The sequence below is a fragment of the Anastrepha ludens genome, chromosome 2, assembly GCF_028408465.1.
Source record: "Anastrepha ludens isolate Willacy chromosome 2, idAnaLude1.1, whole genome shotgun sequence".
Lineage (NCBI taxonomy): Eukaryota > Metazoa > Arthropoda > Insecta > Diptera > Tephritidae > Anastrepha > Anastrepha ludens.
Genome location: NC_071498.1, coordinates 8300687 through 8313336, shown reverse-complemented (window position 1 = coordinate 8313336; position 12650 = coordinate 8300687). Strand labels below are relative to the sequence as shown.

The 12650-nt window shown below is 38.0% G+C and overlaps 1 protein-coding gene across 1 annotated transcript; it reads right to left on the bottom strand.

Annotated features, from left to right (window-relative positions):
* Window positions 1-1052: 1052 nt before the first annotated feature.
* Window positions 1053-11804, bottom strand: LOC128869704 (uncharacterized). The gene is made up of 4 exons (XM_054112312.1): window positions 11681-11804; window positions 11556-11606; window positions 1452-3196; window positions 1053-1385 (listed from the first exon to the last, which is right to left on the bottom strand). Exons 1-4 carry the CDS (start codon window positions 11802-11804, stop codon window positions 1146-1148), a joined length of 2160 nt encoding a protein of 719 aa, XP_053968287.1. The 3' UTR covers window positions 1053-1145.
* Window positions 11805-12650: the final 846 nt, after the last annotated feature.

The window sequence follows — 12650 nt, the reverse complement described above, 5'->3', positions numbered from 1 at the left end:
CTGATTTCCTTTTTTCGCGTTTACTCTACTCTGGCCTGTCATTCAGCGAACTAACAGACAGCTGATACACGAGCATCATCTCCATCATTTCCCACGTTTTGGCACACTCGTCCAATCAGTCATTGTTCAGACGGCAACGAAGTGTCGTTGGTTGATTTTTTTCGTATATCACTAAGACAATCTCTGTCCAAATTCGCTGAGAGCCGAATAACGGTCTGCTAAATAGCACACCTCGAAAAATCTTTTCACCATGCAGCAAATCGGTGATTCCTAAGGCAATGTTCGGCAAAGATGAACGTCAATGAGGAGAAGGGCCTTGGTAGGCCAATTGCCAAAAATTTAGTCCAAATCATAAAAATCGTGAAGACAGGCCGCTTTGAAAGCCCTTTCTCTATTACTTGGGAGCTGCAGGTTAGCAGGAATTTTTTTGCAACTAAATCAGATAAACTTACTCAAATATTTTGTTCATCCTACTCATACATACCTATATTTAATTCGTCTTTGAACTAAAGCGAAAAGTGCTCCGAACTTTAAACTTCACCTATATGCACGCGGGCAGGGAGATATTTTTGTGCAGGACAATGCTCCGAAAGATACCGCAAAATAAGAAAAAAGTGTCTTGTAGCAAAGGGGATCAAACTGTTCTACTGGATCTCATCGATCAGGTTTGGGCGATTATTTATGCCAAACTTTTTTCAAAAGCGGAGCTTGAAACACTTGGGCGCTGGCTCATGGCAAAATATAACTCAAAACAAAAACTAAAAAAAGTGATATTAAAACCCAAAAAGTATTGAGGCAATAAAAAAAGACCGTGGAGGTCATTTAAATTTAATGTGCACGTATTCGGCCCTTAAGTCAATGAACTAAAGTGTTCACACTCGACCCGTTTTTTAAGTTTATTCCTATGAATTAAATATGTTTCAGTTCATGAATTTATTTACTGATTTTGTTAGTATATCTTTGAATTTTTTGTGTATATTTTCCATATAAATACATAGTGATTGATAAAATCTTTGTATATAAATAGGTTTTTTTTTAATTTTCGTGCACAGTTTTGCTCTTTATGCTGCATATGCCTACTTAGTAATAAAATAAATACACTTAACTTCCTAGCATTGCGTCCAATATTTCGCCCAGCTGCATCATCAGCAGCGTAAACGAAGAGGCACCTCTTTTATCTGATGGTCTTCCCCAACCTTAAAGACACCCACCATACCACTTGCTGCCTGGGTATCCAAGGAGCTGTGGTACATCCAATAGCCCGGATTGCTGGTGTAAAAACGTATTATTGCATAGCCTAGCGGCGGTACTTGCACAGTGTCCTTTTGTATGGGAAAATCATCAGCGGAGCGCTGTAGCAGGCCACGTCTGTCGAGATCCTTTATCTGCAAGCACAATAATAATTTTCCCCCTAATAAAAATAATTTCTTAAGAGTCGCTTTAAGTCTCACCTGTTTAGCGTCCACTACACTGCCCAAAACATTTTGACCGACCACACGGAATGTGTAGCCATGTAAGTGCACTGGGTGCGGCTCATTGTTATTGTTGGCCAAAACAATTTCGATCGCACGATAAGCTGGCAGCCGTACCACATTTGTGCACAGACAATTTTTCGTTACACAATTTTGACCCTTTGCTGCCAGCAGTGAACGATTGCAAAACACACCGTTTTCGTTGTAGAGGCCGTTTGTTTGCAGCAGCGAAATTTGCGGCATCTTAAAGGTGATGTCATCGATTTGATAGTTCACAGCCGTAGCGGGGGAAGCTGTGCGCGAGCCAAATATCGAATAGTATGTGAGAAATTCAGTATCACGTGTCCATGGCACTTTCTCCAGCGCGCTGAGACCGACTGTAGCTACGTTGGTAGCTTTAAAATCGGCTCTTGAACAGCCACTCTTCTCCAATGACACGGTCTTTTTCGACAGATGTTCGTAGTCGCCCACAATGAAGTACTCCTTGTTGTTGCTAGCGCAATGAGATGTTTTGGTCATTGGCTCCAGTGGAAGTGCCCGATTCGTGGCACTTTGATAAGTCAAAATCGCTCCCTGGTAAATGTTCTTTTCGGCACAATTCTCATATCCGCGTACTCTAATCCAGTAGCTACGCGCCTGCTGATTCGCCTGCAGAACAAAGTCGAATCGCTCACCGGCAGCCATGAAAAAGCTATCAGCCAGTACAGGCACGATATCATTTCCATCTGTACTAATCATAAGCATTCTGTGATTCTCCACCGAAAACTCAATGGGACAGTTGTGGACTCCATTGTAGATAACACGAAAACGATAGCGTTTACCATTCGCTATCTGTAAGCGTTCGTAGCGATGACGTGGATCGCGGTCGGAGAGATTTGATACGTGATTTCTGCCTTTGCCGTTAATGAGCAAATTTCGCACACGACTCAAATCATTGCCATAAATGTAGTCCTGTATCAAGAGTGTGTGCTCTGGTAAGTCGTAATCGTACAAATACGCTTGCGGATCACTTTGCGCGGGCTGGCGAATAACAAAACTGCCTGCGACGCCCAAACTGCGCTGCAATCCAACATGGCTGTGATACCAAACGCTACCCGCACGTTTTGCAGGGAACTGGTAACGATAGCCTTCAGCTGGTTGTATGGGGTACTGCGTAACAAACGGTGCGCCATCCATTTCCGGCGTGCCGAACATTGACAGTCCGTGCCAGTGTATGCTGATCGGCTCCGCCAAGTAGTTGATGACATCCACCACAATATTGTCGTCCACACAGACCTCGATGGGAGGTCCGGGCAACATTTGATTGATGGCTATTATGGGTGTGTACACTCCATCGGCGTAAATGCATTGCTGCTTCGAACAGCTCGCGTCGTTACCTAAGCAACGCCCACATGCCGCGCTCGACGCCTGGTAATGATGCACCACCAAGCGGTAATGGCAAGTAAGCGGCTGATTACTCTGACAACGGCGTTCGCAGGGATGCCGACCTTTGCTATCTGCGCTGCTGAAATTGGACGTCTTGAGGTGGCTGCGGTTGGCGGAATCGAGATTGGCCAGTATTTGCGCGAATTCAAGTGTTTTGAAATCATATTTTGGTTCTGCACCTACTTCCGTTGTTATGTCTGCTTCTTCTTCTCTTGTGCTGCTTCTTAGGTGCTCGTGCACTTCTTCGTCGATTCCCTCTGCCACTGTTGCCAAAAGCAAGGATGTGATCATAAGTGCAGCTAAGCGCCAATGCAAATGTCCATTCCGCATTGTTCAAATACCTTTTACAAACTGACTTCAACTCGATCCACTGCAACGAAAGAAACGGCTAAATACATAATTTTCGCTTTTACTTTCACTTGCAGGCAAAAAACGTTTGCATTAAAATTAAAAATACGTGCATGTGTTTGTCAACATTACCACCGTTCAGCAGTGGTGTGTGGCATGAATTGGTATGCAGCAGACACTCGCTGTGTATCGAAATTGCTGAGCGGAATCTATAAAAAGGGACTGTGACGTCTGAGTGTGTGGCAGTTTAATCGAAATTCCCATACATTACGGCACTTACGTCGTTGAAGCTACTTTGGTTGATGGTAGAAATGAAACGAATGATATGAAATGATAGTCAACAGCACAACAGCATTTACGCAAACTAACAAATTTGAGGCAAAAACAAAATTGGCAACCCAGTTATTCGAATTCTCGCAATTTTTATTATTCTTGCGAACTCTTAAGAAGAGCGTTTTTGGGACCTGTATATTTGGTTGTACATCCACTTCATATTGTGGGAAAAGTGGAGCGAATGCATTTTATATTCCTGACACATTTTTTTTGCTGCCTGTCGAATGGCAGGTGAGTGACTAGCATTCGGTAGGGCCCGGCTTCGAAACCCACAGAGAGTATGAAACACCAAAAGGTGAAAAAATTCATTTCTATTAGCGGTCATCACTTGGCAGACAAAAGCAAATCCTCAAATACATTTCTGACAATAAAAAGTTGCTCATAAATAACAATCATTCATCAATAACAGTCATTCGGAGGTGGTATACAACTCTATGAGAGAACGGGTGGTCTATCATTATGCGTTTGTTATTACCTCTTCTCGGCTTATTTGACGAAGCAACAAAATATGTTTATTTTTACCAGTTGCTTCATCTATTCACCACTTGCTAAGGCTTGGCGAAAGTAAATAGTAGTATCCTACTTATTAGGAACTTGCCGAAGGAACGTTAAATACTCAACAATCAAAATAATGAGAAACCAGATCCCGTACTTTCAATTTACTAAGTTTGTTGCACCCTACTTCGCAACACACAACTAAAAGCCTAAAAGTATGCTGCAGTGCACAAACTATTTGTAGTATGCTATGCCAAAATCGCTGAACACAGTGGGCCATATCGACATATTCATATTGTAAATTTGATATCGCTAAACATACTTATATTATAATAGGATGGAGTAATGTAGGGCAACTAGCAAAAACATTTTATTAAAAGGGGTTACATACGTCCAGCAGCGCCAAAAATGCGCTAAAAGCAAAACTTTTTTTAGAAGGAATAACAAAAGATATAAATATAAAAAAATTTTACACATTATTTAATATATTAGTACAGAAACTTTATAAAAAAAAATATTTTAATTTTTCTTTACAAAAATTAGTATATACAATAAAAAATTACGAGTGGTTCCACGGTCTGCATCATTTCTCCTTGAAATGTTGATGGAACTGTAAAAAATAAAAAAATTCTTGTAAAATAAGGTTATAGTTATAGTCTCTCTAGCCGGATTTTTGAATTTCGAAAAATTTTGCAATTTACGGCATTTTAAAAAAAGTATGCGTTTTACGTCATAAATTTCAAACTTTAATTATGTTTAAAAATTTTTTTAATAAAAATGTAAAAAAATCCGGCTTGACAACTATAGAGAAAACACTTTCGAATATTTAAAAAAAAAACGCATCAAAAAATATTAAAAACTGTATGAGTTATCAGGCAGACCGTGCCGGAGAAAGTAGTTTCGAAAAAGACGAGTTTCATCTTTGAAGTGCATTTCGCTCGTGGTCGCGCGCATTTAGAGGAAGAAGTTCAAATGAATTTTTAAATTTATTTTGTTAACCTACTTATAATCTCCCATTCCAGCTTCATAATGTATGCCTCCCTGATCAGTAAGCAATTGTTGTTGTTTATTTTTTTCTCCGAAAGTAAGGGCCAGCTGACTCAAGGGGGGCTTCAAAAAAATGTGTTTTATCTTAATTTTTTTTTCGGGGCGAAAAAAGCGACACACAGGAATAATCTTTAGCATTTATTTGAAGGCATGGTTGAAGAGTAATAAACAATTTTTTAAAATAAATAATATAAAAAAACAAAATGGCGGACATATGAGGGATCTCGCACAGCTTCTTGTTGCGCGCTAGTAAAACGGCGTGTAAGATTGCGGTCGTAGTTTTCACCTGAAATATTGACTTATTCAGAAGGCTTTCCCGCATATAATAGACTACTCTTGTATAAAAATATGAAAAAATTAACACACAATTAATTATTGAAAAAAGTGCTTTTTTCGTTTTTTTTTCAAAAAAGGTGTTAAATAACATTAAAAAATTATTATTTTTTTTTGTATATTGTTAGTTAATTGGTTGCGCATTTTAATTATCTTCCTATAGATTATCAGTTCGAAACGATAACTTTCGTCGTATTTTTTAAAAACATGGTTTTGAGAAAACGTGTTTCAAAGTTTTCAGAAGGTAGACAGTCTACTAAAACGAGGGACGGTACACAGGCTGTAACTCCGAAATCACTTTGAATTCCGCTATAAAATTTTGAGGGCACATGCCCCTATAATATATCTATCGATTGCAGTAAAAAAAATCGATTTTTTGAAGCCGACTGATAAGAGGCCCCCTTAAACGAACGACAGCTACCTGTGCGCATCAAACTCTCGCCGGGCAGTTACATTTTCTACCATAACTGTGTATCTATGGGAAACTTTTACAATCGACTTCCACAGAAATACGCCTAAAACTATAGATAATAATAATCTGTAGAAAAAAATCGTTTTTTTTAATTCTGGACGTATATAACGCCTTAAAATCTGGTAGGACATTAACATTCCAGATGTAGAAAATGTAACACAAAAAATTCGAACTCAAACTAGTTGACTTAGAGCATCACCTCGCGTCTGTTTTTGAAACTTTTTGACCAAGGTGGTATGGATGAGTGTAAAAACGTAGTAGTTGAAGAAGTAAGTAATTGCTCCCAGTGCTAAACCAGAAGTTCACTAATTTCAAAAGTTGGTCCATCCTACCTGTAGTTTGTTAGGCCTGTGTGAGTTCATTTTTCCACTGAAACTATAAATTAACTTACAACAGGCTATTCAGCCAGTTATAAAAAGTCGAGGAAGCTTTTTTGGACTTTTGTTCGTATTTCTTCTGTATTCACTTTTCTTTTCTTCAATTCTTTCTTATGAAATTTTACCTCGAACACACACACTAATGCAATACGTGCATACATACAAATAACGAGGTAATCAACATTTTACATTTACCTTTAGATGTTTATAGACAAAGCCTTATACTATAAGTAACTACAAGCCGTACAAACGCTTGTCGAAAATTCATATCCCCAGTAACAAATTCGATTGTCTCAAGATTAGGTAGGTGAAATGGTTGAAGTGCCAGTCTGGCACTCCTCAAGTAGCACTAAAGCGCCTTTTGATACCATTATGAGACCTCCAGCAGACAGATATCTACACCCAGCCAGAGCTTTTGATATAATGGAGAAGATTGATGGGATTTTGGCTGAAGCACTGCCCCAGGGTGGCGAAGAAAGGAGCACCGAGTGATCTTAATTATCTAGCTGCCAAGCCCGGACATTTACATAGAAAATGCTCAACAGTCTCCTTCCCTGCAAGGTCACCACAGCTTCTGCAACCTCAAGATTAGAGCAAACCTATTTTTTTCCAAGATGGCATTAACTCTTTTCTGGAGTTCTGCCTTCCATAGGAATAAAAGGTATTTGGGGTCAACTTAAGAGTAAAACTCATTAGCTTTTATTTTTGCCTGCCGAGGGGCGACCGCTATTAGAAAAATGTTTTTCTTAATTTTGGTGTTTCACCTAGATTCGAACCAACGTTCTCTCTGTGAATTCCGAATGGTAATCACGCACCAACCCATTTGGCTACGGCGGCCGCTTACTATAAAATAATTCAATAAAATGTGCATTAGCTGCAGTAACCTCCTCGATTCTGGTGCGGAAACGATTGCACGCACACCAGAGCCACTTTCGCACTATTTTGAAGTAGTTGTAATGCAGTCACGAAGAGACCAGTGACTTTGAATGCAGGCTTTGCTATAGTGGCGCCATATCAACATGAATGTCGTTGCCAAAAGTAGAAGTAGTCGTGATACTGGCGGGTTTAATGCGGTACCCATACTCACGAGAGCACCCACTTATACCCACAGACATACTGACTTACTGACTCAGTCGTCGACTCCTGCTTATCGAGCGTGCCCCCCTTCATATCTTCGTACTTACTTTTTACAATCTGCCTTTATTTTGCGACTATTGGTGTGCGCTTGGGGCTATTAGTAAAATCGTTCTTCCATTCACTCACCTTCCATCGCCTTTTGGCCATCGCTATTATAAGACTTCTAGCGTTCGTATCCTGCTTTTTACATTTTCATATATTCGAATTGTTGCGTGTGTGTGCGTGTGTGTATGGGTGTTTTGTTTGCTATGTTCGTGCAACATTGCCATACCAATTTGCAGCAAGTGCTGGTGCTTATAATCATACGGTGCATCAAGAAATTTGCTTCACATACATACACACACACACACATATATATATGTATATATGAAAAAGTGCTTACTACCACTGCAAATGCCGATCTTTTCACATACACAAACATGTGTGCATGTGCGTGTGTGTGACTCCTTTTCCTGCTTGCTGCTGGTGCTGCTGCATTTCCGTGTTCCCGACTAACTAAGCCTGTGCTCCAGTGTTTGCCTTCTACGAAATTGGGTCAAAGTTCAAATGCGATAAAAATCGACAGCACAAGTTGTTGAAAATAAAGTGAACGTGTGCCGTTAAAAAGCGCGCACCAGAAGTGGAACCCGAATAGCTATGGTGAAACGGGTGGCAGCCTTAGAAGAATGCATCAGCACACAAGCTTAGTAAAAGTTTAAAATTCAGCATTTTCCTTTTCAATTGCAGTCAGACAGTCAGGCACCCAGTTAGGCGATGGCGTATATAAGCTTGTGGTTTCTCCTGAGTACGTGACTGCGACGTTGAACAACCAGAAACAGCTTTTCTTTATATTCGCTTGTATTTTATATGTGCACATATAGCATTGTATTCTTATTACTACCACTGATATATACTTGTAGATATGTGAGGGGTGTGTTTTTACGAGCTTGAGAACTTAAAATGATAATACAAAATAGAATGCATTTAGAATGATTTTTTTATAATCTGGTAGATGAATTCAAGGCATTTAGTTTTTGGATACGAAAAAAGCGAATTTTCCAGAATTTTTTCTGAGAATGTTCTTAAATGTATTCATCTAAAAATTTGTACACATATTATGCTACCTTTTAACTGTATTTTAAGACTTGGTATTAGTAAAACTATTTATTTGGAAAGAAGCTATAGCTGATCTCTGGGAGCTTCTCTCAAAAAATACAATACGTTTTGTGGTGACCACTATATTTTTGAACTAGATCCTCGAATCCTCTGAAATTAAAAAAACCAAACAGATTTCCTTAAAGTAATGTTAAATCTAGCAATTAATCGAAGGAATAAGCAAAATAAATTTTTTTGACAAAATACCGGTTAATCAAAAAAAAAAAAAAATCGATTTTTGACAAAAATTTCGGTCTTAAATTGCTTATAAAAAAAAAACACTTATCGGTGAAAAAAATCTTCGACCAATTACTAAAAAATATATTTAAGAAGCTCTTGTTAAAATTTGAGACTAATCGGTTTAGCCGTTTTCGAGTAATGTTGAAAACTTTGAAAAAAACGCGTTTAAAGTTTGAAAAGCACTGAGTCTAACCTGAAACGCCACATTTGCGTGTACCTTCGAATTAAATTTTCTGTGTGTATTCTTAAATAAAGTGTTTTCCAATAAGAGGTGTTATATCGCTATCGAGAGATTATTAACAATATTTTATGGCCGAAATTGGATGGTATTGATCTGGACAACATTTATTTTCAACAAGACGGCGCTACGTGCCACACAAGCAACGAAACCACTAATCTTTTACGGGAAATTTTTCTGGACCGTGGTATCTCTCGAAGAGGTGATCACAATTGGCCACTGAGATCTTGTGATTTAATACCTTGTGACTTTTATCTTTGGAGCCAAATGAAACAGAAGGTCTACACCAACAGCCCAGGGTCGATTCAAGACCTCAAATACCGAATTCGTAAGGCTATCGAGCACATAGGGCAGCCACTTTGCAATTCGGTTATGGAAAATTGCATTAAAAGGATATTGTCATGTAAGCGTGGTCGTGGTGGTCATTTGCCTGATGTTATTTTCCACTATTAACGGCATACCTTTCTCTTTATAACGAAATAAACATCCGATCATTTATATTAAAAAATAGCATTTTTCTTTGAATATCAAAATAACACCTCTTAAAAATCATTTTTTTGAAAAATCTAACTGTATATAACCCCTTAATGTAAATGAGCTCAATCAGCAGAAATCCAACGCAAACGAAGGTAATCTGGCTTCGATTCTTGCACGAGCTATATTTTATAGGCACACAAGCCAAGATGCTTTCATAAAATGTTGCACGTAGTCAAAAGACAGGGGCCAATAAGTTGAGAACGATAATGAATCGACACTTCAGCGTCTTTTTTAATACTACGCCTTATGAACTTCGCGAACAGATTAAAATGAACAAAAAAAAAAATCTCCACAATTTCGAAGCATTGTTCTGGGGTGAACGATACATTATGACTTTTCAAACGACTTTCCAACACAGTTTGCCATTCTCTACTGTCAAACCACAGTTATCAATGTCAATAGTTCTCATGCATTTAAAAAAACACCCGCTATATATGATTTGATACATAAAACGTATATGAAGCAAAATTGAGATATTCTAAAAAACCCTTTACTATCGACTCAAAACAACCTCCTAACAATACTTGCCAAAGACGTGCTTCTCACCTATTATGCCTGTATCCCTGTGAGTTGGCAAATGCCTTTCTCTGGCAAGCAGAAATAATTCGAATCGGTGATAAAAAAGATGGTTTTCCTGGAAATTTTTAAGCTTGTTTTTCTTCTAATTACTCCTTTGAGGAGCATAGGGACTCTACAAGGCTTCTTCAACATACGCAGTTAGATGTTTTCGTCTTAGCATTGTCCCAGCTTGTGTTTGTGGAGAATGAGCCATGCAGAATGGATCTTTTTCGGGTGTGCTTTGAGCGGCCGTGGCTTTTGCTTAGCTAAGGATTTCAATCTAGGGCCATTCTTATGATGCCAAGGGGTGGTTTTCTAAGAGCGCAGCCTATCCACCTCCATTTCCTGCGTATTAGTTGGTGTAGGATGGTCTCCTCGTTCGTTTGTCCCAGAGTTCTTCGTCTCTTATTATGTTGGGTCAAAATATTTTGCATATTATTCTCAAGCATTTGTTGATGAAGCATTGAAATTTCTGCGATATCGTTTTCGATACAAGGCACCTTTCATTTCCATGCAGCATCGTCAATTTGACATATACGTTGAACATCCTGAGCTTGTAGTCCGTAAGCCAGCGACAGATTTTCACGACCAAGTTCCTCTCAGTCGATAATTCGTAAAATGCCTCAGATAGTTGCATTATGAAGCGTTGTAAACGTCAGCTGCGGCTCCGAGGGTGGGTTGAGCAGTGGTAGCCGCCCACGCACGTAAAAAAAAAAATTTTTTGCCATTTACTTCCGATTAAAAAATTTATCAAATTAAAGTTAGACTACTATTTTGAAGAAATAAAATTGTCAGCCAATTATAAAGTGGTGGATTATCTTCAGCTGGTCACACAAATATGAAAAAAAAAATATTTTTTTCAGTGATTTCCTCCCAAAGGAAAATTTATCAGATGATAGTTTATGTATTGTTTTTAATAAATAAATAAGTCAGGTGGCTATATGTAGGTGGAATGTGTGTCAGCTGATGCCCTGAAGGTGTAACGTAGGAGCTAGTCGGAAACATTTATAGCCTAAGTAAAGGTATCAGCTGACGAATTTTCCCCCAACATACTGCCAGCTGATTTGTTTTATTACTTACAGGATCATTTCAACAATCCGCACAAACATTATTTTCGGGAGGAAATGACGTACTTCAATTTATTTAACATTACATTTAATGTGCAAACTGAAATGTATAATTTTAAGGCAATGTTTCGATTAAATCAAATTTTTTATGGGAACTTTCCGATTCTTAAGAATAGCAATAAATAAATATTTTGTTAAGCAAATCAACTAATTTATAAGTTTTCAGTACTTGAATTAATAATGTTTAAGATTTAATTCAAAAAGTTATTTAATTATGTTTGGTAATTTTATCATTTTCATTTTCGCTTCTGCTCATCTCACTTTCTTCTCTTTCTGACTCACTGTCAGAGTCGCTGTCAGAGCTGTTTCCCACCATGTCTTCATTATCGTCATCTGTTTAAAAATACAAAAAATAATTTAGTATACATGTTTAGCGTTACACGAATAAAATTTAAAAAAATGCTTACCTTCTTCTGATTGAGTTATTTGATCAATGGATGTTGGTAACTGAGTACCAGAAAGCCACATGAATTCATATCTGTTATCTATTTCTACCCAGCCATAGTCAGAAGGCTCATTGACAGTTGGCATTTTCAGGTGTGCTTGAGACTAAATTTCCGAAATATAACATCTCCTTAGAAAATGATTATATAATTCCGTTTTGCACGACGGAAGAGATGAGCCATCAATACCTTTCTTAGGTTATCGAAACGAATTGTCATTACCAAGAAATTTGTATGTCTCTCTCGCCTCATTTATAAATTTTAATCGTTTCAAACCATATACATTACATACAAACTCTTGCATTTTGTCAAAAAAGTCAAGTCTCTTCTCAGATGGTTGTGACAATTGGATGAAACATTCAGTGAATTCTTCAGATTTTGACATTATTGAAAATGGGCGGTTTTTGCCCTTCTTAAAAAAGGCCGGGTTGTAATCGCATCCTGTGAATGCGTGAAATGCAGGAAGCACTGCACTTAAATTTACTCCTAATTCTTTATGTAATTCTGTTACGTTGATAAATCTTTGATTTTTTCCGACGCCGACTTCCATACAAATTTGGATATCTTCTGCAATATTACCCATATTGGCTAACATAAATATTAATACGTCAGTATCCGAACAACGAATCGTTACATTCGCATTAAAATGAAACTGGCAAACGTGGAAAATTATTTTTGTGTCGGCTTCTTTGTGAGCTAGACACCAAAGTGTTTTTTCTACCGTTTTTACCACTTTAGAATCTGTAACTACGTACTTAAAACAATCGTCAGCATTGACATAAATTATTTTATTATTAATATACGGTACCATATAATTTTCTTCCCAATTTTTGATAAAAAACTGTACAAGTGCTTCTTTAAAGTTGGTATTTTTTAACTCAATTGAAAAATCTTTTTTTCGCACTTGATCTGGACCATCGATACGGAAGTTTAC